General features: G+C 38.6%; 1 protein-coding gene across 1 annotated transcript in view; it reads right to left on the bottom strand.

Moving 5' to 3' along the window:
• Positions 1 to 1,200: 1,200 nt before the first annotated feature.
• The window catches only part of ACOT12 (acyl-CoA thioesterase 12), a 47,800-nt gene continuing 23,149 nt past the window's right edge, over positions 1,201 to 25,851 (bottom strand). Inside the window, exons 5-15 of the mRNA XM_007451718.1 lie at positions 23,410 to 23,545; positions 19,023 to 19,179; positions 17,345 to 17,464; positions 16,330 to 16,480; positions 15,768 to 15,823; positions 15,419 to 15,482; positions 14,661 to 14,744; positions 5,364 to 5,497; positions 3,484 to 3,612; positions 1,987 to 2,113; positions 1,201 to 1,721 (exon numbers count right to left, since the gene is read on the bottom strand). Of these exons, the coding sequence (XP_007451780.1) occupies positions 1,572 to 1,721; positions 1,987 to 2,113; positions 3,484 to 3,612; positions 5,364 to 5,497; positions 14,661 to 14,744; positions 15,419 to 15,482; positions 15,768 to 15,823; positions 16,330 to 16,480; positions 17,345 to 17,464; positions 19,023 to 19,179; positions 23,410 to 23,545 (1,308 nt within the window). The 3' untranslated portion in view covers positions 1,201 to 1,571. The remainder of the gene's footprint in view (positions 1,722 to 1,986; positions 2,114 to 3,483; positions 3,613 to 5,363; positions 5,498 to 14,660; positions 14,745 to 15,418; positions 15,483 to 15,767; positions 15,824 to 16,329; positions 16,481 to 17,344; positions 17,465 to 19,022; positions 19,180 to 23,409; positions 23,546 to 25,851) is intronic.

Here is a 25,851-nt window from a genome sequence, read left to right as displayed (position 1 = left end):
CAAAGTTACTCTGTTCCTTCAACCTCACAATGTTTCTGTTACTGTTCAGGAGAAAGTTTCAAAAAAAAAAAAAAAAATTCAGAGGTGTAGGAGAGACAGAAGTTAGAAGTGTTTCAATTGTAGGAGAGGGCTGAAATTTTAGCATACAAAACTCTAGTGTACTGTAACCCTCTTTATTCCTCCTTTTTTTCACCTTTTTGAAATCTAAAAATATTCTCAAAAATCTACTTTTGGAATGTAATGTATAAGCATTTTTTAATCGACATATCCACTCTTCTTATTGTATATAAATGTTAATTCATAAAATTGGGGCACAGTCCAAATTTCATATAAATGAAAACCTGCTGGCACAGATTAATAAAAATAATTACAACCAAATTTGGACAGAAGTAAAGATTTGACATACTAAAGCAGGATGTAACTAATCTCTTAAGTGCTTTAAACTCTTAATGGAGAAGTCCTTTAACTTTTAGAAGTTGTCCTGTAGAGAAGGCTAACGACGTATGCTGGTTTGTCTTATGAGTTAAGACAAATCACAGACAGAGTAAAATAATAAATGTTAAAACCTAGAGGGACTTCCTTGGTGGTGCAGTGGTTAAGAACCCGCCTGCCAAGGCAGGGGACACGGGTTTGATCCCTGGTCCGGGAAGATCCCACGTGCCGCAGAGCAACTAAGCCCATGCACCACAACTACTGATCCCACGTACCACAACTACTGAAGCCCGCGCACCCTAGATCCCGTGCTCCACAACAAGAGAAGCCACCACGGTGAGATACCTGTGTACCGCAATGAAGAGATGCCTGCTCGCCGCAACTAGAGAAATCCCATGCGCAGCAACAAAGACCCAACACAGACAAAAATAAATAAATTTTTTTTAAAAGTCTAGGGAATAAAGTTCTAATGTAATGATTATTAAAGTAGAGCTCAGTTAATGCTTTCTCTACAATATCACATTTTGCAGGTACTTTGTGAGTGTAGATAGAGCAATAGATACTAAATTGGTCAGCTAACTTGATATATGTTAAATGACACTAGGAAAGTAGTTCCTATTACTAAAATTGATTGCATTCCATTATGTTTTAATGTCTTCCTAATTTAAAGTTCTAAAACATGTAATACATCTCGTCAGATGCTCCTGACATACAGATACCTGCTGTACATGGAACAACCCCATACTATTAATCAACTAGCCAACTTATCATTTCTGATTTTACAAAATTTTGTAAACTTTCAAACAGAACATGTAGCCTAAAAATGTTTTGATTATTTTAACCTAACTTCCACCATTTTACAGAACACACAATATTGCATGTGGGAAATTTTCCATTGCCTCTGCCCCTGGAAGGGAGCAAAGCCACGGGTGATCTAAAACAGAGTTTTAAAGCTCTTTTAATGTTAACCCAAATCACTGGTATTGGACTTGGGATGCATTTTGTTTTTAACCTCTTCATAACTGCATTTTGCTTAGACTGATATTATTTGTGGCCCAGAAGCTTGTCAAGTGTCAGAGCTAAGGGTGCTTGAAATTGAAAGTGGAAAATAAAATGACAGATAATTTAAATTTTATCATTTAAAATATGCTTATCAACCCATCATCAGTAGTGTTCTCTATGAATTGTATACAGGAGGCTGCTGTCTCTTCAATGGATTTTGACCAGCCACCAAGATTTCCAGCAAAGTAAGGAAGGATGCTAGCAGAAATCTGGTTAAAGTAAGATACCTGTTTCAAAAAACAAAGCAAAATAAAACAATATTTTAATTTCTTATTGACTTGGAGCTTTTTCAAGCAGGGATCTCAATCTTGTTAGTGTAGGGGAGGCTATTACCCTAATCTTTTGGGAATGGATCTGAAAGGATGACCTTAGGATTCCCTGGTGGGTGTGGGTGGTCACATTGCAGAATTACAGTTAATTAGTAAATCCAGGTAAAAGGTTCTTCTGTATCTGTAGGAACAAATTAATCTGCAGATGTTTCATTAGACTTACGGTACATGAACTGCTGTCAATAGCACGGATGAGAAATCCGGCACTTATGATTTCACTTCTGACGTACTGTGGAGAAGGTGGGACTGATGGCAGAATAACTGACCTCACTGCCACCGTGTAAGTGTGACTGAAAGATAAAAGGACATTTTCAAAGTTCTTGAGAGAAACAAAGAATAGTTGTTAGAAAATAAATTCCTGCAGTTAATGCAACTTGTTTATATAGTAGAAGTAAAACTATAGACACCCAGATCTTTTAGATGAGTGGTATACATAGGAAAACATTCTCTATGGATACATTCAAGTATAGCAAGTAATAATAAGGGCCATAGGTGTTTTCTGCCTAAGAATTACATATACTTTGTATAACTCGGCAAAGCTGCAGTCAACTTCCAAACTGGTTTTTTTTTTTTTGGTGCCCTAATGGGTTGTAATTTCAGTCTCTTCTTTTTTTAATGAAAAGATAATACCATTGTTTTAAAGAACCTTCAAACAATAGAGAACCCTATACATTAGAAAATAGAAGTCATCCTTCAGTCCACCATAAGCACAATACATACTTATCCTAGAGATGATCACGTTATATTGTGATCCTCCAGATCATTTTATAAATATATAACATTTATGTAAGCAAATGGACGTATGTAGATTTTTACATAAATATAATCATTTTACAAATATTGGTCTATAATTTGATTTTTCACCTAGCGGTAAAACTTTGGAGGTGTTTCTGTATCAATGCCTCTGTGACTACTTCATCCTTTTTAATGCTGGTATAGTGCTCTGAAGTATGGTTCTACCATCATTAATAAGATGGAGCTTCAGTTTATTTCTAATATCTTTTGCCATGGTAAATGATACCACACTGAACATCCATGTGCATTAATCCCACACGGGAGGGATTATTTCTATAGGCCAGCTGTGACATCAGAAATAATGCTGGCTACTTCCAGGGGTAGACCATAACTGCCCTGGCAGCTTCCACTTCTTGTCCCTTTGAACACCTGCTCTTGGGACCCTTCCACTTAGGACCTAGACACTATTCTCTGAGAAGTACAATGCCCATGGAGAAGCCATGAACAGACACTCTAATTGACAGCCAGCCATTTTGGGTGTCTAGAACAGTTGGGTCTTTGTAAATTCTGAACCAAAACCAATTCCTGGTATTTTATTTGGCTTTCACTGCATTTTTACAATAATGGAATATTTTGAAGGTTTGCTAAATATCCGTTTTACATCTGCATAGAGCAAAAGGAAAGGGAACTGCTTTACGAGTCTCACAGATGCTTTGCACATGGCTGGCACTTACTAGATAATTGTTTCTTTCTGGTTCTTTGTTTTTTAATGATAACTAAAGCCTCATCTAGAAAAAATTCACAGGAACATCATTCAAGACCAGAAATGTTTATTCCATTGACTTCCTTGCTTTCATACCAACTTTTTCTTTCTTCTCTATACTATAAGACATTTTGCTATAACACTTGAATTACATACACTCACCCATCTTTGAGAGGCCTTCTTCGTGAAACAAGTACTACCAAGTCTTTGGGTTTGTCATCGTTCACCACAGGACAAGTGATATAATATATCTGATCATCTTCACTTACCCAGTCTATGACTTCACAGGACCTATGTAAATAGAACAGTGACAGAAAGCCTACATTTTTCTACCTGGTAGAATAAGGCATTCCTTTCTTTTGTTTGTTTGCGTAACTTCATTATTGGTGTCCATATTCACCCTTCTGCTCACATAACCATCCCCCCAAAGCCAGCATCATTTCTTAAAGTCCATTTTTAGAGTTGTTTGGCCAGAAGGAATAATTCTGCATGTGATGAAAAGAATGCTGGCCATCTGACCCTAAGGTCACTGCCCTCAACACTGCAGAGAAAGGCACTTTTCTTTTTTCCACAAAATTATTTTTCTCTAGGATCAAGTAATAATATTTTGAAGACTAGTGAATTATATGGACAATCCAATGACTCTGAGGTAAAGGAATATGGTATATTGGGAAAGAGCACTAAGCTTGGAATCAAGCAACTTGCCTTTGAGTCTCAGATTGCTTAGTAGCTATGTTATGTTAGGCAAGTCACTTTTTTTTCATCTATAAAATGTAGATAATAGTACCTATGGGGTTATTGTGAGGATCAAGTGAAAACACCTGGCACAGTACCTGAATCATAATAGGTGCACCAAAAAAGTAAGTGGAATTAGAATTCATTCATTCATTCATTCAAGTTCAATTAGGCTAGAATGTCAGGTGATATAGAAAATAGTGGGAGATACATTTGAAAAGAGCAGCAAGTTTAGGCATTATTCTTGCTAAAATCTTTGTACTTATAGAGTTATCTACAAAGATCGTGGCAAGAAAATCGTCAAGTGTTTCCTCTTCTCTCTGAATGTTTATTATTGTAACATTAACCAGGATGTATCATTCTGGCATCTATGCAAATGTAACACATGAGCCCAGAGATGTTTCACTTTAGTGGTGGTAAATTGTCTATTACATGCTGTTAATCACAGTGAGATTTGGACATTTAAAAGATGAAACTCTACTTCATCCAAATTAGGAAGTAAATGGTAATGCTGAATATAATAGGTATAATCTTACCAATCCTTTCCTTCAAGCAAGGTGTCCATGAGGCCTGAGCCCTGCAGCCCAGGAGCTTGGACTCCTTGGAGAAGGGGGTGTTACCCTGACAGTGCAGTTGACAAGATGCCCAGCTCTGCGTTCCAGGAAAGGAGGGAGAGTGGAGAAGATTGGATTAGGGATGTGGGAGACAAGGAGTAAGAGAAGAGGTGTAGGCTGGCAGGAGTGGGCCCTGATCAGACATGGAGAGCAGGAAGGAATGTACTCAGAGCTGCTTCTCCCAGCTTCTCACCAGGGAGCGCTGCATCACGGAAGAAGAGGGGACTACCAAATAAAGATCAAGAGTGGGAGGTTGGAGGGACTATTTGACAATCACTTCCTCAAGAGCAATGAGACTGTGTATTAAAGTACAAGAGTGTGGAATTCAGAGCCTGACAGACCTGGGTTCCAATTCAGGTTCCATTGCTTTACTGCCTGTGTAATGTTGGCAAGTCTTGGGATCTCTCTCTTGTTAAATAGAAATAATATCAACTTTGAAGAGTTACTGATAGGAGTACAATAGATGTGGGTAAAGCATGTCAACTCAACATAGATGAAAAATAGATGATTATAATAATTTTTGTGTCTCTCAGTAGCACCTGATGCAGTTTTCCATGCAGAGCAAGCTTTAGCAAATACTGTTTAATAAAACAATAGGTCGTACATTGGGCAATGGAGATACACTGCAATGTAGAGGTCATCTTTTACATGATGTCAGGGTTGAATAAGAAAATATTTAAAATTTATTCTTACATGTAATGGGGGTCCCACAAAGGTCGCTTGGTAAAGTCAGACAAGAGATGATAAGCCAAGTGTGCTGGTCTTTCCACATGCTTTTCAACACAAACAGATAAAATATTGTGCTCTTCCAGAGTATATATTTTTATCTAAAAGAAAATAACAAGAAAAAAATTACAAAAGAAAAATAGGTGTTTTTACATTAAAACCACAAACATATATACGTAGTCATAGGCTGATTGCACTAGCTAAGGCATCTTGGCACCTGGGTAATAATGAAGCCAAATGATGGCAAGTTCACTTTAAATACTTGGATGTCTAGAGCTCAGACCAGGATGCTATGCCCCTGTGTCATCTAAATAATATGTGACTTGAGGGCGGGTTATTATTGTGCAATAGTTTTTCTCATGAAAAATTAAGAACATAAGCCTTTCTTTCTTTATCCCTTTGTGGTATTTCCCTGCCTCTATCCAGGAACAGCAGAAATTATAACCAGACTGCTGGGCAAGTCAGTGCTTCATTTCCCCCTAAGACCTTGGAGCCAAGGCTGCAACCTAACGTACTTTCTCAGGATGTCAGGCATGCCTTCACGTGGGCTGAGGGAGCCCAGGGAGTAAGTCAACGCCTCTAGAGCCAACTCAGCCTCTCAACAGGGCCGCTGAAGTGTTTCTTCAGCACAAAGCATTCTTTCATTTGTGAATCACAAGAACTCATCTTTCAAGGCGGCCAGTTCCTGGGTTTCTAGTGCTTATTATTCCTTAGATAAGAGGAGGCTTGTCGTGGGGATCCATTTGATGTATACTTAAACATTCATGTATCCCTTGTTACTCTGAACTTTCCTTCTACTCTGCTTTGGCCAGTAATCAGAGATACATGTTCAGCTAAGAGCATATTTCTATCCTGCCCATTTTCTCCATCTCTTTCAGGGTGCTTTGAAGACAGTGTTGAAATTTGCCATCTTATAATCATTCCCATGGCAACAAGCTGTGAGAAGACAAACAAACATAGGGTTAAGACTTCACTGCAGGAATCAAGGAGATGGAAAAATCAGGCTGTGAGGGAGAAAACTTTTATTTAAACATAAATATCTTTAGGAAGAGAATGAAGAAATGAGAAGCTGACTAAAAGCAGCTTAGAAAGGTAAGAAGTGACTATTTGCTTATGCTATTTTACCTCTCTAATTGACCTCAGTGCGAAGCCTGTCTTTAAATTGAGCCTGCAAAGGAGGACATGATGTAGGCTGTGGGCACTTATCAAAGAGAAAGAAAACCATGAATGCAGCTGTAGTTGGTGGCTGAGACTCACCCCAGCATAGACTTGCCTACCTTTGCCCCCCGTACAGCAGAGTCGAAGCAGGTTCACTGGTGTAAATCCAGAGGGAAGTCACCTTATCAAAGCCTGGTGTCCATGTGGCTCTTAGCCAGCCTGTTGGGGCTCTGCAGTCTCAGAGGAGGCAAGGGCAGGGGGCCAGAGTGAATCCCACCACCTCAGTCAGATTCTGGCCATGGGGCAACCATGGTTAACCTTGGTGGAACCAGGCTGGAGTAGGATGTAACACTGGACTGAGCATTTTTTAAGGGTTGAATTGTCTGTCCCCCCCCCCCATTCATATATTAAAGTCCTAACCCCCAGTAGCTCAGAATGTGACCTTATTTGGAAATAGGGTCATTGCAGGTGTAATAAGTTAAGATGAGGTTATACTGCAGTAGAATGGGCCCCTAACCCAATATGACTGGTGTCCTTATAAAAGGGGGCAATGTGGACACGTGAACATACACACACACGCACACACACTGGGAGAATCCCATATGAAGGTGAAGGCAGAGGTCAGGTGGTGCATCTACAATCCAAGGAATGCCAAAGATTGTCAGCAAAGCACCGGAAGTTAGGGGAAAGACCTGGAATAAATTCTCGCTCACTCCCTCAGAAGGAACCAACACTGCCAACACCTTGATCTCAGACTTCCAGCTTCCAAAACTGCAAGGCACCCAGTTTGTGGTACTCTTATGGCAGCCCTAGGAAACTATCACAGCACTTTTCCAGGAAGCTGCTCCCCAGGTTGCAGATACATGCTGCTACTTCCTATCCTGGATCCAAAACAAACTTCACGCTAAGTAGCCATCATTAAATTCTGCCCTTATAAAACTCACTTGACTTATCCAGTGCCAAGTACAGTATTGGATGAGTGGATGATATTTTGGTCCTTTCCCCAAAGTTAAAAGTAGCAGACAATCAGAGTTAATGACATTGATGCAGACAAAGCAGACAAGGAAAGGCAACGGTTGTTGTTGGTTCTCTTTAAACCGTACTATTTTAGGAAAGCCAACTTTGGCTTAATGTAAAAATTCTCCAAGACCAGCTCTCCAAGAAAACGAGTTCCCTTTCATGCTTGGAAGAATACAGGTTAAATTCCATTTATCATCTCAAATGTTTTATCATTTGGTGCCTGGAGAATTTTAGTCTATGAAATGAAGCTTATAGTAGGCCCAAAATTTGCTGGAGCTTGTTAACATTTTACTAATGCTATATTTTTTCATTCTAATAAGATTCTGTTCAATGGGTTTGGATCTTATACAAATAGCACAAGAGGAAATAACTCAAAGTTTTAGAATTTTATACTATCTGTTGACAAATATGTTATTGATACTATATTGTGGAAAGGAGGACAAAACTGGTTTTTACAGAGTCATGGGCACAGGGGTAGAGTCCTTGGAGGTAGGTTACCCCCTGGGCTAAGGGGAGGAGACATGATCAGGTGGAGCTCTGGGACCAGCCACAGCTTCATTGAGAATAGCTCTTCTTTGGTCTGTTTCCTGTGGGTTTTGTCCTGTGTGAAGGTTTTCACATGATCCTTGCCATTCTGGCTTCCAGTACACTCTCAGCCACTCCCTAAATAAAAGGCTACTCCTGTCAGGCCAATCTCTTACCCATGCCAATTCCAACCAGGAAGGTTTGGCTCAAGGCTACTCACTGCCTAGAAAGCACCCTTTACCCCTCCAGCAATTTACCCTTACACTATCTTCAAGGAGGAAAGAATCAACTCCTCTCCAAAGTTGTCTCTAAACATCTGTCTTCCCTGACATTGAACTGCCTAAGAGCTGACCTTTGCGGTTTAAATACTACAATCTCTCACTTGTTTATAAACTACCTTAAAATTATCCTTCAGCTATGATATGTATATATGTGATGCTTTCGAAATAGACTATAAGCTCCTTTAAGATGGGGGTTCATCTTTTGCTCCTTGTATTACTGGTATTATTAATTCCAACACTATACATTGAAAATGAAATATGGGTTAAAACAGTAAGTACTGCCCAATTTTGTTACAAGTACTAGAAATTTTAGAATTTTGCCATCTATCACAATTTATATCAAAATGAGTATAGATTTTTATATCCCGAAATAAGTATAATTCTTAACAGACTGTTTTGTTGTAAAAATTTACTCACCTAAAAGGTGACAGAAAAAAATGTGAGCTGTATTTTTAAATTAAAAGCATATTATGGTGGGCTTCCCTGGTGGCGCAGTGGTTGAGAGTCCGCCTGCCGATGCAGGGGACGTGGGTTCGTGCCCCGGTCTGGGAAGATTCCACATGCCATGGAGCGACTAGGCCCGTGAGCCATGGCTGCTGACCCTGCGCGTCAGGAGCCTGTGCTCCGCAACGGGAGAGGCCACAACAGTGAGAGGCCCGCGTACTGCAAAAAAAAAAAAAAAAAAAAAAAAAGCATATAATGGTGAAGGTGGTTAAAAAAACCACATGAAAGCTTTAAAAGGTGGGAGAGAAGAGGGCGATAACTCAGAAAGAAAAAATCAGATTTTTATTATAAATACAATCTAAAAAAAAAGGAGGGCTTCAAATTCAACAGAGATAACATAAGAATGTTTAATTATACAGTGTTCTCTAATAAGTATCTGTACAAAACTTAAGAATTAATTATTGATGACTCTCCTTAGACACTAGCAAATATACGTTTATTTGTTTAGATTGGTTTCTGGCACCAAACTCTTTAAGAATTGAAATTTTAATGACTTCACTAAATATGTTCTCGTCCTTCATTCCAGACATGAGTTTGTCCTTTGCTGTGCTGCTCATGAATGCTCAGATGCCAGCAATGATGCAAGAAACAGATTTCATATTAGTAAAAGAAAACAGTCTTGAAGCAGCTTTTATGAGGGATAAAGAGAAGCAAGTAACTTAGTTATGTTAAACCTGTATTTCTGCATCACTGAACCAAACACAGATGGAAACCTAACTGGATCCAAAGAAGGTAAGGAAGACCCTGAAAGGATTCAGCAGTGAGCACCAAGACATAATAAAAGCAAACAACCAAAGCCAAAACACGCAGAGGAGGTCAAAGTCAGAGCTGAAAACAATAAGTGAAGTATCTGAATTGGCTTTGATTTCAGGGTAAGTGACCATATAACTTATTATCCAAAGTGGAACACTTAGGCACTGTTAATAATTATGATGGGAAAACCAGGACTGTCCCAGGAAAACCAGAACATATGGCAATCATATTTTAGAGGCTACTGTTTCATTGATGATGAAAAACAGTACACACTGAAATGTGAGCATAGATAAAATGTCAGCATTATTGAGCATCTCCTGAATGCCAGGCAGTGCTGTGTTCTGGGACTATAGTCATGAACAAATTGGTCCTTAAAGAGCTTATAATCTGTTTAGTGTGGACATCAGCCTCAAAGGGTCTCCTGATAGACCTTTGAAGTTAGATAAAATTAAAATCCAAATGATATACATTAAATTTGATGACATGCAAAACATTGTAAAAGGTGCTGAGAAGAAAGATGTCAAGACAAGCCTTCTTTCTTAAGATGTTTATAATCTAGTTAGGGAAAAAGACCATGTGTAAAAAGTTAAATTACTATGAAAGACAAATACTAATTCAATGTAGCTGTGGGAGAAATGTCATGAGATAATGCATGTTGACAAGTTAATCATAAAGAAGTAATTGTTAAAGGAATTCCTAGAGGGATAAGTTCCTTCAGTCAGGGGTGATTGGCTTTATGGAAAAGCATTTGTCCTGGGTCATGAAGACCAGGTAGGACTGGGGTAGATAGAGAGGAGAAGGAGAGAGAGGTGGAACATGAGAACTAAGCTCGGAAGTAGGAGTGTGTAGGGCGATTTGAAGGACCCTAGATCAGCCAGTGTGGAGGAGTAGAGACAGGGCTGGAAAGATACTTGACTCTTAAAAAAATTTCCCCCAAAGATTTTTTTACCTTTTAAAAAATTGAAATACAGTTTATTTACAATATTATATTAGTTTCAGGTGTATAACATAGTGATTTAATATTTTTATAGCTTATACTCCTATATATATGAATATATATGTGACTATATATGAATCTATATAGATGTACATATCTATATTTATACATTAGATATATACCCAGTAGTAGAATTGCTGGATCATATGATTGTTCTCTTTTTAGTTTTTTGAGGTACCTTCATACTGTTTTCCTAGTGGCTGTACCAGTCTACATTCCCACAATCAGTGTACTAGGGTTCCCTTTTCTCCACTTCTTCACCAATATTTGTTATTTGTGGTCTTTTTGTTGATAGCCATTCTGACAGGTGTAAGGTGATAACTCATTGTGGTTTTAATTTGTATTTCTCTGATGATTAGGACTGTTGAACATCTTTTCATGTGCCTGTTAGCCATCTGTATGTCTTGGGAAAAATATCTATTCAGGTCTTCTGCCCATTTTTTAATCGGGTTATTTTTTTTGATATTGAGTTGTATGAGCTGTTTATATGGCCCCTTATTGGTCATGTCATTTGCAAATATTTTCTTCCATTCAGCAGGTGTTGATGGTTTCCCTTGCTGTGCAAAAGCTTTTAGCTTCAAAGCTAAATGCTCTGGGGGCTCCTCCTCCCGATGCCAGACCCCCAGACTGGGGAGCCTGACATGGGGCTCAGAACTCTCACTCCTGTGGCAGAACCTCTGCGATATAATTATTTTCCAGTTTGTGGGTCGCCTACCTGGTGAGCATGGAATTTGATTGTATTGCAAATGCAACCCTACTACCGTCTCATTGTGGCTACTTTGTCTTTGGATGTAGAATATCTTTTTTGGTAGGTTCCAGTCTTTTTTGTCAATGGTTGTTCAGCAGTTGTTATTTTGGTGTTTTCATGAGAGGAGGTGAGCTCAAGTCCTTCTACTCCACTATCTTGTCTTCCTCCCCTTTATTGTTATATAATGCCCTGCTTTGTCTTTTGTTATAGACTTTGTTTTAAAGTCTATTTTGTCTAATATGATTATTGCTACCCCTGCCTTCTTGCTGTTTCTGTTTGTATAAAATCTTTTTCCATTCCCTCATTTTTGGTCTGTGTGTGTGTTTAGCTCTGAAGTCAGTCTCTTGTAGGCAGCATATAGAAGGGTCTTGTTTTTTATCCAGTCAACCACCCTGTGTCTTTTGATTGGAGCATTTAGCCCATTGACGTTTAAAGTAATTATTGATATTATTGCCATCTTATTACTTGTTTTCCAGTTTTTTTTGGTAGTTTTTCTTGTTTATTTCTTTTTGTTTGTTTGTTTCTTCCCTTGTGGTTTGATTATTTTCTTTAGTAGTATGCTTGAGTTCCTTTCTTTTTGTTTTTTGCATCTATTTAAGTTTCTGATTTGGGGTTACCATGGCGTTCATATATGTTGTCATGTAACTATCTCCTTGTTTCAAACTGATAGTCCTTTAAGTTCAAACACATTCTAAAAGATCTACAATTTTTTCTCTCCTCCCTCACATCTTATGTTTTTGATGTTTATCCCTTAACTGTTTATTGTAGTTATATTTTATTTTATTTATAGTTTTTGTCTTTTAATATTTATACTAGCTTATTTAAATGGTTGATCCACAGCCTTTGCTAGTGGGGTTTTTCCTTTCCTATGACGTCTTACTTCTTGTTGTAGCCTTTTCTTTTCCACTTAGGGAAGACTCTTTAACATTTATTTTAGGGTTGGTTTAGTACTGATGAACTCCTTTGTCTTTTGCTTGTCTGGGAAGTTCTTTATCATTCCTTCAACTCTAGATGATAATCTTGCTGGGTAGAGTATCCTAGGTTGTAGGCTTTTCCCTTTCAGCACTTGAAATATATTGTGCCACTCGCTCCTTTCTTGTAAAGTTTCTGCAGAAAAATCAGCTGATAGCCTATTGGGGAGTGGGTGTCTTGTCCTTGTATGTGTCTCTGTTTTTTCTCTTGCTGTCTTTAGAATTCTCTCTTTTTCTTTAACTTTTGCCATGTTAATTATGATATGTCTTGATGTGGGTCTCAGGGCTCATCGTGTTTGGGTATCTCTGTGCTTCCTGTACTTGAATATCTGTTTCCTCTTTCAGGTTCAGGAAGTTTTCAATCATAACTTTTCCAAATACATTTTTGACCACTTTCTCTCTTCTCCTTCTGGGACCACTATAATGTGAATGTTAGTATGCCTGATGTTGTCCCAGAGGTCCCTTAAACTGGTTTTATTTTTTTAAATTTATTTTTCTTTTTGCTGTTCTGATTGGGTGATTTCCATTATTCTATCTTCCATTTTACTTATGTGTTCTTTATTACCTACTCTGCTTTTAAATCCTTCTAGTGTCTTTTTCATTTCCGTTATTGTATTCTTCAGCTCTGACTGGTTCTTTTTTTTTTTTTAAATTGGAGTATAGTTGATTAACAATGTTGTGTTAGTTTCAGGTATACAGTAAAGTGATTCAGTTATATATATATATATATGTATTCTTTTCCAGATTCTTTTCCCATATAGGTTATTTCAGAATACTGAGTAGAGTTCCCTGTGCTATACAGTAGGTCCTTGTTGATTATCTCTTTTATATATAGTAGTGTGTATATGTTAATCCCTGACTCCTAATTTATCCGACTTGTTCCTTTTTTTTTAATATTTTCTAGTTCCTTGTTAAAATTCTCACTGTGTTCATCTATTCTTTTCCCTAGTTCAGTTAACATTTCTTATTACTAATGCTTTGAGCTCTTTATCTGGTAAATTATGTATCTCTGTTTCATTAGTTGTTTTTTCAGGGTCTTTTGTTCTTTCATTTAAAACAAATTCCTCTGTTTTCTCATTTTGCTTAACTTTCTCTGTCTCTATGAAATTAGGTGAAACAGTTACTTATCCTGGTCTTGAAGGGTATCCTTGTGTGGGAACGTCCGTATACAGTCCATATCTGCCCAGTGGCTTTGGTGGGAGCCACTGGAGCTGGATCTGATGTGAGCATGAGTCACATCTTCCCCCAGGGTGTGCTGGAAGCTATCACCTTGGTGGGAGGGGGGGCTGGATATGGAGGGGCTAAAGCCAGAGCTAGCTGTGAGCTAGGGCTTCTCCTATGCTTAGTGGCCATTACTGCCCTACTGGGGTCAGTGAGGGGGTCAAAAGGTGCTGGCGCAGAAGCCCTGAGGGTTGGGTCCAAGCTAGTTCTGTTCCATCTAAGTGTGCGCTCTCCCCTATTCCAGCAGTGGCACCATCACCACAGAGGGGAGAAGTGCTGGAGCAAGAAGGCACAGAGTGGGTACCCGGTGTAGGCTGGGATATGTGCTAGGCAGTCTTGGCACACCAGTCAGAGCTCCAGACTGCTCGTGATCCACCACCTTCACGAGCACCAGTAATGGCCACCCTCGCCCTGTTCAGATGCAGTGCCTGGTCTGAGCTGGCTCCATTTCTGCCAGCTGTGCAACCTCCTCAGCAGTGGCAACCTTCACCCTACTGGGGAGCTGCAGTGGAGCTAGAGGGGCTGGAGTGGATGCTTGGCATGGGCCAGGGTATACACTGGGGTGGTTGCAGGAAACCAGCCAGAGCCCTGGGAAGTTTCAATCTGCTTCCTTTGCCTGGTTCCCAGGAGTAAGGAAGCATGTGTATGCTCTTTAAGAGCAGAGTCTAGGTTTCTTATAGCCCTCCTGTTAGTCCCACTGGTTTTTTAAACAAGCTAAGGGGACTCCTTCTCCTGGTATCAAACCCCAGGGCTGAGGTATCCTCTCCTAGGGCTGCAGGTCCTGACCTGATTGCTTCTCTTCCCCTCCTACCTGACTCCATGTGGATCTTTCTCTACAGCCTTGTTTGTCGTATAAGAGTCTTTCTGCCACTCTCAAGTTTGTTTTCACTGTGAATTGCTCCACATGTAGATGTATTTTTGATGTGGTCGTAGTGGGAGGAGAGCTCAGTGTCCTTGTACTCTGCCATCTTGATCTCCATTTTTGCCTTCTTAAAAGCAGCATTAGAAGTAGCAGAACAACCACTACCATGACAACTTTCATTTGTGATGGGCAATGGGTTGTGTGTATACCTGGATGCCTCCTACCTTTTCCACAGCACTGGTAACCTCCCAACCACTTTTGGCCGCCAGGCTTTTGAGAGCCTCCACATTGCCATTACTCAAGGATACCTAAAACACAAATATTTGAAGTGCTGTGAGTTCAGTGCAGATATGTGATCAAATATTTTCTGCTTAGAAAGTGGGCATTGTTAGAGCCAAAGTGATGATGTTGAGGTTAGAACTAAGTTATAGGAAAATAATTTCTGTCTCAAACTCTTAATGCTGAATTCAAACAGGTAATGTGAGTCATATATGCTTAGTAGATTAGTATCATTTTAACTAGCATCCTAAGCAAAGACAAGAACACCCTTCAGTATGACTTGTAATCAACGGGTAATAAGTAAACTTGGATTTCCCTTTACATTTTATGGTCAAAAACATTAAAATGACTAATACTTCGCTATTGTGTTATAAAAATGCAAGCCAGTGGGCATGTCATTCAACACAAGCTATGATGAAACACCAGATCTCAATGTCCTATGTTGCTTGAATGCATTTGATGGCAGAGCATCCAGAGTCTGTATTCAGGAACTATACAGATAATTCAAACAAGGCAGTGAAGCAGCTGGCTGATAACTAGTTACTGATAGCTTGGTTTTCTTTCATTTTGAGATGACTGGTTGCTATAATTCACCTTTTCATCTAACCTGTGTAGGCACAACGTGAGTCAGTTAAATGAGGGGATTTCCATTTTTGTAATGAAGTGATTTTACACGAAGAACTTCAGATCATAAAACTGTCACCTGGTTGCCAGTATCCCAGTATATGCAATGTGGAACCTCTCCTTTGTGGGAAATAATGTATTTTCTGGAAAGAAATTAAAATATTAAATAACAGTTTTCTTCCCTGTATTTAGCACACAGCAATAACTATGACAGTTTCTTGAACTGAAATCAGCAGTTTTAAAAAGCTGCCTTTACTGGTGGAACAATCAGAAAGAACAATTTCCATCACAGTAGTCTCCACAGTCAAAAAGCATCAGACCTTCTCTTTTTACATTATGTGGGAATAGAGACACAGAGAGGACTCTTTGCTATGTAATTTGTCACATGAGAGAAGATTCCATAAAATCCTTATACCTAAGTCCCTTACCTGCCTAGGCGAATTCTCTTGCGTGCAAGAGCTCCACGATACCGTCTAAAATCATCCTTAAATAAAAAACAAAGTAAAATCAATAAATTTCTAATATTTTAGTGCTACAATCCTTAAGTTTCTCTCTCCTAAGTCAGTTGAAAAGGCTAATTGGGACAAGGGGTCTCTACGTGAACTATCTTCAGGTCAGAGTTGGCAGTAAGGCAGCTTATTCCGAAAGACTTAATTCCGATGAGTGTAGAGCAGCATAGAGAACTGGGTGTAAAGTGGGAGAAGAGAGTCAGAAATGAGACATGGAAGACGATATGCTTCCAACAGCAGCATGTGGCTGAGTAGATGTGAAGTCTTCAGGGACTTCACCATTTAAAGAAATGACTAGAGTGATTTGGAAAAAGAAGGAAAAGACCATTTTACTTTGTGATGCAGAAAAGAAAGAAAACCAAAGGGGAATAGACATGGAGGTTTTTGCCAGTTCAGGGAAAGATTCTGTGTGGAGCTCTGTACCCACAGCTTCCCCAGAATAAGTGGTCTGATTACTGAACCACACATGCTAATAACTGACCTTTGACGTCGGTTTGATTCTGGGAAATGTGATCAGTTCTTCCTTATCATCGACAGCATTATAAATGAGAAACGCACTGTTGATATGACGGCCCCGGCCCCCAGACCACTCCTGGCAGTCAAAGGCCTCCACGCGCACTCCCACTTCGACACTGCAGACAGGCGACAAGGGCAGTGGGCAGAGAACCTGAGCATGCCAGGCCTACTCTGCCCACTGCCCCACCACCTCCTCCAGGGAAGGAAGAGAATGAGGACCCTGGGTTGTTTCATTGTCATCTGCTAATCTATGCAGCTGTTAACATCCATTTCATCAGGTCGATTGATCTGATGTACAAGCTCATGGGAGCATTTCTGCTTTACTTTCCCACTTTCAAGTGGTAAAAAGGCCAGTGGAACTTTATATACCTTCATGAACATATTTTGGTAATGGGGGAGGGGTGGTTAAATTGTGCCAAAGTCAAGTTTTCTCTCCTAAAAACAATAGTCCTATAATTTAAAAGCATCAAACACTGAAACTGGATAGGAAACACAGATGTTCTTTTTTACATTTAAAAAGAAAAAAATACTAAATTAAATCTTTTCTTTGTGTATCAAGAATAATAAAAATAACTGGGAAGCGGTTTGGACTTCATGGTGATAAATGATGGGTCCATTATGAAGTGGTTGACCACACAGTCACTGGGACTCTTTTGAGAGTGAAAGGAAGAATTAATAATTATGACAGGTGCAAAAACCAAGACCATCCTGGATCAAGTAGGACATGCAGTCACACTTATTATGAGACAAAAACCAACTTATCCTAACAGTGTAAGGAGGCCTGAAGTGGAACAGAGAGTTAAAATGTGTGTCTATGGATTTCGAAGATTAAGTGAAGTTTAAAAAAAATTAGAAGGAAACTTGATTTTTTTTAAAGTAGTCACTATACTTACCTCCAGATTGAAATAAAACAAAAAATATTGCTTATGTGCAAGTTTGAATTCATTTATAGCAGCCTAAGAGCATCAGACATGCTTTACCAGGTCTGAAATGTATTGTTGACAATGGCATTGAAGACAAGACGATCTCCAACTGTAGATGGTCCCCGGAACTTAAACATGTCCACGGACCTCAGAAGGGGATGCGCTTGACACAGGCGGCTGATGAAATGAAGAGAAGGAGAGAGAGAAGAAAGTGATCATTCTCCAGAATATTTTCAGGAACTGTTGCTTTGCTTAATGGATGCAATAGACCAGTGTTCAGGGTGCTTTCTAAATGAATATCTCTTTTAGCTCAAGAGGGAAATGAATAACTGGATTGTGTGTGTTGAGAGTGGTCCTGTACATTACCTGCAAATATTTTAGGAAATGCCACACGTCCCCAGGCCGTGGGGTCTTTACCAAGATGCTGGTGCTCCTGCTCTTGTGGTGACTGTCCTGCTCTTGTTTTGTGCCCTATGGAAGTGTCTCCAAAAAACAAACCGCTGTCGTTTGTTCTAATTTGAGGGATTTTGTTTTCCTCCTGACAGTTCATGACTACAATCACAGAAAGCTGTGACTCCCAGGTTGGAGTGGGGCACAGTGAAGAGAACTGTCAGCTGGTGCCATTCACATGCATTCCTTGGCTTCACTGTTACTTGAGTTCACCCTCATGTCAAAGACTAACTTTTTTCCCCCAAAGAAAAATTACCTGGATTGCTGCACAAAGCCTGAAAGGCTACAAAGAATACATTTTACGATTTTTGTGGTGTGCGGAGTTTTGAAAATCTATATAGAAAATTTAATCTCAGAAAGTTACTTCCATAATTCTCTACATTTTAGATTCCCACTATAGTCATCCAATTACTCTAAAGAATTGTGCCAAACAATAAGTGAACAGACTCTGCCATAGTTAATTATATTGTAAGCCTTTACAATAGAACAGGTTCAAATGCTTTATTGTCATTAAGAGTGACAGTGTCATTTTAAAAACAAGCTCTTATATTTGTGCACAATTTATAGGAAGGATAACCACAGGTTTCTAATTATAGTCGTAACTGTAGACATATTAATAATAAAATTCCTTTAATTTGGGGGAAATAAAACCTTAACAATTTTCAGTGGTTACAGAAATTGTCGGAAGGGCAGATCCTGTTCAAATGCATTTTCAGAGAACATAGTGTTCTTTAAAGCTGCTCAATTACCTACATGGCTTCATTAAGAATAAAGGAACCCTTTCTGAAACTGAGGAGCATTTAAAAGTACTTTTCTAAGTTCTTTCCTCTTTCTCATCTTATTTTTCAGTTAATCCTTTGGCCATGGTGATTCTAACCAGCACCTTCAGAGATCAGACCTAATTGTAAACCGCCTTTATAAAAGTTTGTATCTTGACCGTTTTTAAGTGTAAAGGCTATCTTCTGTTTCTGTCCTGCATCTACTTTGTCATAAGTAATGTGACAAGGAGTTGCAGTGTCATAAGATCAACAGTCATAATTCAGAATCAAGTATAAGAACTGTCATTTCATTTTTATTTTTGAACCAAGAATTTAAACATTCACCTTCAAAAAAGGACAGAATAATTCTAAGGTAAACAGGAAAATGACTTATCATTTTCTCAGTTTGATAAAAGGCAATATTGTTCTCTACTTGTTTCCTTGACTGCCCAACAGCTGAGCCTCAGACCCTTCTATCCTCTCCCCACTGGTCTCAAGATCACAAGCCAAAGGTCCAAACCAAGAACCTTGCAGAAATAGTAGCCACTGTCTCCATCCAAGCCATGATCTGGCCACCAAAAGTATTTCCATGATGGTTTGCATGGGGTGGGAGGACAAGTTCAATGCTCTGCACAGAGGTGTCCCTCGTGGAAACCGTTCCTTCTTCTTCATCACAAGTGGGATCTGAAAGGTGGATGTGAACAAAGATGGTGGAGTTAAATGCAGAGCCTGAGGCTACAGCCTTTGCTTCAACTCATGGGATTTTTAGAAAACATAAATTATTACCAAAGACTTAAAACTCCTGAAGAACTGAATAGGCTTTATTTGCAGTGAATTGGATAAGACCACAGATCAGAAAGGGCATTTTAGAGATTGTATTCCAACCTGTTTTACAAGTCAACCAGAATTTTGATTAAAAGAATGTTTAAGTTTAAATCTGAGTTGCTTCAGGTGGAAGAGGGGCAGATCAGAGCAGGTCAGGGCAGAAAGAAATTAAGGGATTGATGGATATATTATTATCTTGATTGTGGTGATGGTTTCATGGGGGTATACATGTCTCAAGACCTATCAAGTTGTACACTTTAAGTATGGGCCATTTATGGTATGTTAATAAAGTTATTAAAAAGAAAGGGATTTGAGCTTTAAAGGGCCACAGACACTGAAAATCTGGAATAGTTTGCTGTATGATAAACTTCAGAATGGGAATATGGCCTCCCGTAGTTACTGTTTTGAAATGAATGCAGTCACAAACAGAAAAGACACAATACACTGTATTTCTTAGTGTCTTTCTGCTTCTTTTGAATCATATCTGCTTCATTTACTGACAAATTGGTTTTGACTCTCAACAATGGAGAAATCATTTACTTTGGCGGCAAAGCAGTAAAATGTATTCAGTTATATTGCCTGCATCATCAAGGGAATCACCATCTAGGCTTAAATCTCACGTACTATTGTTGAGGAGGTGGGAGAAAGAATTACAGAGTAGGGCAGCATCCTGGTTGTACCGTCAGAGCTCAGAGGCACAGCTGAGCTTTCAGTGTGAGAGCACAGACATGCCCGGCTGTTGTTGGTAACTGGAAATGGAGCCTTTCTTATCACAGTCACATATAAGTGAGCAGAGAAGAGTGGTTACAGAGATTTCACTCCATTTCCTGATCTAATTATTATATTTTTCATTAATTGATGGTATTTTTCTTTTATGTTTTTTCCCCTTCATTCCACTGATCATTTCAGTCCCCTGCTCAAAAACATGCAGTGACTGCCCCTTGGCCTATTAGAAGAACGTAAATCATTCCTATGGCCCCAAGCCCTTCCTTTCCTGTCTGGCCTATGCCTACCTCTCCAGCCCCAGCTAGTCTGATTTGCTCCTAGCACCCCTTCCCCTCTCAAGCTCTCTCTCCCTTTGTTCCAACCACAATAGCCCTTTTTCAGTTCCTGTAACTAAATGTTGCCCTCAACATCAGGGCATTTGTACATGGTGCTTCCTCTGTCAGTGGCAGTTCCACTGGCCACCCACACTTTCTCTCACTTACCTCCTATTCTCTCTTGGCCCATCTCAGTCACTACTTCCTCAGGAAAGCCTTCTCTGACCACAGCAACCCCACTATTATGAGCTCCCACTTGTACCTTTCTTAAACCGTTATAATTTTATGTTTATTTGTGTGATCTTTGATTATCTGACCCCCTATATCCTAAGCTCCTTTGGGCAAGGACTGATTTTTTAAAATTCTAATAAAATTCCAGAATGTGGTGGTTGCTCAGTCAATATTTATTGAATGAATAAATGGATGAATAAGCTTAACTTTGCTGATTTATTCCACGTTCACAGTCCTTACTAAAAACACAATATTTTTAGGTAACAAAATGGCTGTACTGATTTATACTTCTGTCTGTTGTTTACTACAGTTCCTACTGCTCCCCATTTTCACTTAAATAGTATTGTGGACTCTTCAATTTTTCCAGTTTCATGGGTGTGAAATAGTGTCTCATGGAGGTTATAATTTGCATTTCCCTGATTAATAATGAGGTCCAACATCTTTTCATATGTATATGAAACTTTCATGTTACCCTTTAATGACATGTCAATGTTGTTTGCTTCAAATGTTACTTCTCTTCCTTTTTCTCCTCTCTTCCTGGAACTTTGATTAGATGCTTGTTAGACTTCTTACTCCATTCTCTACGTCGCCTAATCTCTCATATATTTCCCATTTCTTTGCCTATCCATCTGCATTCTAGGTAACTTCTTCAGATTTACTTTTCCAGCTTACTGTCTTAGATGCTGTTTAATTCATTCATTGAGTTTTTAAAAATTTATTATTATTATTTTTTTTGTTTGCATTGGGTCTTCATTGCTGCACGCAGGCTTTCTCTAGTTGTAGCGAGCCGGGGCTACTCTTCGTTGTGCACGGGCTTCTCATTGTGGTGGCTTCTCTTGTTAAGGAACATGGGCTCTAGGCATGCAGGCTCAGTAGTTGTGGCACACAGGCTTAGTTGCTCCATGGCATGTGGGAACTTCCCAGACCAGGGATCGAACCCGTGTCCCCTGCACTGGCAGGCAGATTCTTAAGCACTGCACCACCAGGGAAGTCCCATTCATTGAGTTTCAAATTTTAATTATTATATATTCTTTTTTATAGAAATTCCTTTTGCTTCTTTGTCAAGTAGTCTAGGTCATTTTCTTGTTCCTATATAATACTTTTGATACTCTTTTCTTAAAATATATTAATGTTCTTACTGCACATTCTTTATATGGTAAATTCAATATCTGTAGTCTTTCTGGACCTCATTCTATGGTCTGGTGCTTTTCTGGATTTAGGTGACTTATTTTTGTCTTTTATGATTTTTGACTAGGAGCTCACATTCCTTGGATCTTTGTCTGTGACAGTTCTTAAGGGCTGGGCTTAAAGTCATTTCTTCACAGAGGATTTGCATTTGTGGCTGCAGATCACCCGTGGGTACGTAGCACAGTACTAGTTCACACTAAGTATCACTTGGTCTGTTTTGGGCCAAACAGATTATGTGAATTCTGACACCAAATCTGCTTGAGAATGTAGTTGTGATTCAATCCTCAAAGAGAAACAGTTTTTTTCCATTCCACCTAGGGCTAAATGGAAAGCATCCCTACCAGGGCTCTCTGAGGGGTGGGATTTTTCCAGTTGACCCACTGAGGGTATCATTTTGGGGGTGTTGCAGCTCCAGGTATGGTTCCTTGATCCAACCTTCCACCTGACTGTGTCTCCTGAGCCCTGGCAGGCCCATTAAAACACAGCTCTAGGTCTGGCACATACAGGTTCCTCCTGAGCAAATGCCAACTCTTGTGTCTCCTTACACTGCTGAATTTGTGTTTCTAATCATTTGTGGACTTCAAGGCTTTCTCTTATTTTTTTGCCTGCTGAGATGTGTTTGCAAAGATGTTTGTAAATATTTCATCCAGAAATTTTAGTTTTTTTCAGACTCCAAGTCCACCATAGTGCTGTAATCAGAACTGGATTGCTTCCTAAAGTGATCCTTAAAAAGCATATGAAGTCTTAAATCCCTTCCAACTTCTTTTTTAAGTACTGATTTTGTTAGATAATTTCCTATAAACATCCAAAACCAGTATTGATTGAGATTTTTTAAGGTTAAGTTCTCTTGCTCAAATGGTACTTTTTTGTTTCAAAATAAATTAATATAAATTATCTGTAAACTATATAGTTAAATGAAAAAAAGAAAGGTATATACTTGTTTGAATATTGTGTTACCAGGATAAAATAAAGAATTAAGAGAGGACCTTATACTGTGAGAGACATTGTAAAGACTCAAATATAAGGCAACTCCTTTTCTGAGGGATAATTAAAGAAAAAGCTACCTGATTCCTATGAAGACATACATGGCCTACACTGGGACACATAGAGGAGGGTACTAGGGCAGGTCATATGTGTATAAGCATCAGCTATGACATCTACGCAGAAATATATTGAGTATAGGGGACCTTGGTGCAGAAATATGCCTATTTGGAGGTAATTGCCAATCAATGGGGAAATAGGGCTCTTCCAGGTTTAGAGACCAGTCTAGGCTCACAGCTCTGGCTGTGTACCCATGTTAAGGACAATAAACAAATGTCACCCTTTCTACAGGCTTCCAAATAGGGGCATACTCATCTGGAGGTCAATTTCAATTCTTGTACTTTGGATGTTCATTAAGTATTGTGTCATTCTGCTTGGACAATTTTACATTTATCCCGCATTTTCTGGTCAGGAACTCTGACCTGAATTGAGGTTGTTCTATCTCTGGTTTTCTTTCTCATTACTGGAAAGGATCAATACAGCAGCAGAATACACATTCTTCTCAAGTGCACATAGAACATTCTCCAGGATAGATCACATGCTAGGCCACAGTCATATAATTAAAGTTCCTGAAAGTAGATTTACTGACCGTCAAACTTGCCACTTTCCTTCATCAAGTTTTTAAAAGTATCTTCATGTTGTAATCGAACTTTCCTTCTCTCAGAAGCCAGATTATGTTCCACATGATCTTGTTCAGTTAGAAGTGTGACTGGTTTTAAATGAATCTAGAGAAAGAAAAACAGTTATCTTTCATTGCCTTGTTAAACTATAAAAGCACATCATGAATTTTGCAAAAACAAATGATATGCTACATTGTTTTCTAACTCAAAGTAAATAGAGCATTTATGGGTGTTTATATATGCATTTTATTTTGACTTAATTTTTTCCTTAAAATATTTTTAAACTAAAAAAAATCAACATAGACTTAATTATTTGTTCATATCATATGTGCCTTAAAAAGTTGTCCAAATATTAATTTTCCCTGATTTAAAAAATTTTCAACAGAACTACAAAATTAAAAATTCTTCAGATTAATGAGTGAGGGGAGGGACTTTGACTCCACTAAATTCTTATCAAGAAATGCTTTCTACCTTTTGCAAAATTAATCTATCAAAGGGAGAGAATAAAGATGTTCTAGAGAAAGCTATCATGTACCAAGAGATATTCCCAATTTGGAAATTTCAATACATGGTGAAAACATTTCTAATAAGCAAACTGAAAAAAATCAATAAGTCAGAATAAAGCTCTAACTGACCTCTAGAAACCTGGAAATGTGATGCAACAGAATGAAATAGAAACAAAGAAAACAGTAGCAAAGATCAATAAAACTAAAAGCTGGTTCTTTGAGCAGATAAACAAAATTGATCAACCTTTACCCAGACTCATCAAGAAAAAGAGGGAGAGGACTCAAATCAATAAAATTAGAAATGAAAAAGGAGAAGTTACAACGGACACCGCAGAAATACAAAGCATCCTAAGAGACTACTACCAGCAACTCTATGCCAATGAAATGGATAACCTGGAAGAAATGGACAAATTCTTAGAAACGTATAACCTTCCAAGACTGAATCAGGAAGAAATAGAAAATATGAACAGACTGATCACAAGTAATGAAATTGAAACTGTGTTTAAAAATCTTCCAACAAACAAAAGTCCAGGACCAGATGGCTTCACAGGTGAATTCTATCAAACATTTAGAGAAGAGCTAACACCCATCCTTCTCAAGTTCTTCCAAAAAATTGCAGAGGAAGGAACACTCCCAAACTCATTCTATGAGGCCACCATCACCCTGATACCAAAACCAGACAAAGATACTACAAAAAAAAAAAAAATTACAGACCAATATCACTGATGAATATAGATGCAGAAATCCTCAACAAAATGCTAGCAAACAGAATCCAACAACACATTAAACAGATCATACACCATGATTAAGTGGGGTTTATCCGAGGAATGTAAGGATTCTCCAATATACACAAACCATTCAATGCGACACACCATATTAACAAATTGAAGGATAAAAACCATATGATAATCTCAATAGATGCAGAAAAAACTTTTGACAAAATTCAACACCCATTTTATTATAAAAACTCTCCACAAAGTGGGCATAGAGGGAACGTACCTCAACATAATAAAGCCCATATATGACAAACCCACAGCAAACATCACTCTCAATGGTGAAAAACTGAAAGCATTTCATCTAAGACCAGGAACAAGACAAGTATGTACACTGTCACCACTATTATTCAACATAGTTTTGGAAGTCGTCGCCATGGCAATCAGAGAGGAAAAACAAAGGAAAGGAATACAAATTGGAAAAGAAGAAGTAAAACGGTTACTGTTTGCAGATCACATGATACTATACATAGATAATCCTCAAGATGACACCAGAAGGCAACTAGAGCTAATCAATGAATTTGGTAACGTTTCAGGATACAAAATTAATGCACAGAAATCTCTTGCATTCCTATACACTAACAATGAAAGTTCAGAAAGAGAAATTAAGGAAACAATCCTATTCCCCATTGCAACAAAAAGAATAAAATACTTAGGAATCAACCTACCTAAGGAGGTAAAAGACCTGAATGCAGAAAACTAGAAGACACTGATGAAAGAAATCAAAGATTTCACAAACAGATGGAGAGATATACCATGTTCTTGGATTGGAAGAATCAATACTATGAAAATGACTATACTACCCAAAGCAATCCGGAGATTCAATGCAATCCGTATCAAATTATAATGGCATTTTTCACAGAACTAGAACAAAAAATCTTAAAATTTGTATGGAGACACAAAAGATCCCGAATAGCCAAAGCAATCTTGAGGGAAAAACACAGAGCTGGATGAATCAGACTCCCTGACTTCAGACTATACTACAAAGCTACAGTAATCAAGACAATATGGTACTGGCACAAAAACAGAAATATAGTTCAATGGAACAGGGTAGAAATCCCAGAGATAAACCCACACACCTGTTGTCAACTAATCTATGACAAAGGCAGCAAGGATATACAGTGGAGAAAAA

This window comes from Lipotes vexillifer, unplaced genomic scaffold (genome assembly GCF_000442215.2).
Source record: "Lipotes vexillifer unplaced genomic scaffold, Lipotes_vexillifer_v1.1 scaffold740, whole genome shotgun sequence".
In the NCBI taxonomy this organism is placed as follows: Eukaryota; Metazoa; Chordata; class Mammalia; order Artiodactyla; family Lipotidae; genus Lipotes; species Lipotes vexillifer.
This window is presented reverse-complemented; position numbering and strand designations above follow the sequence as displayed.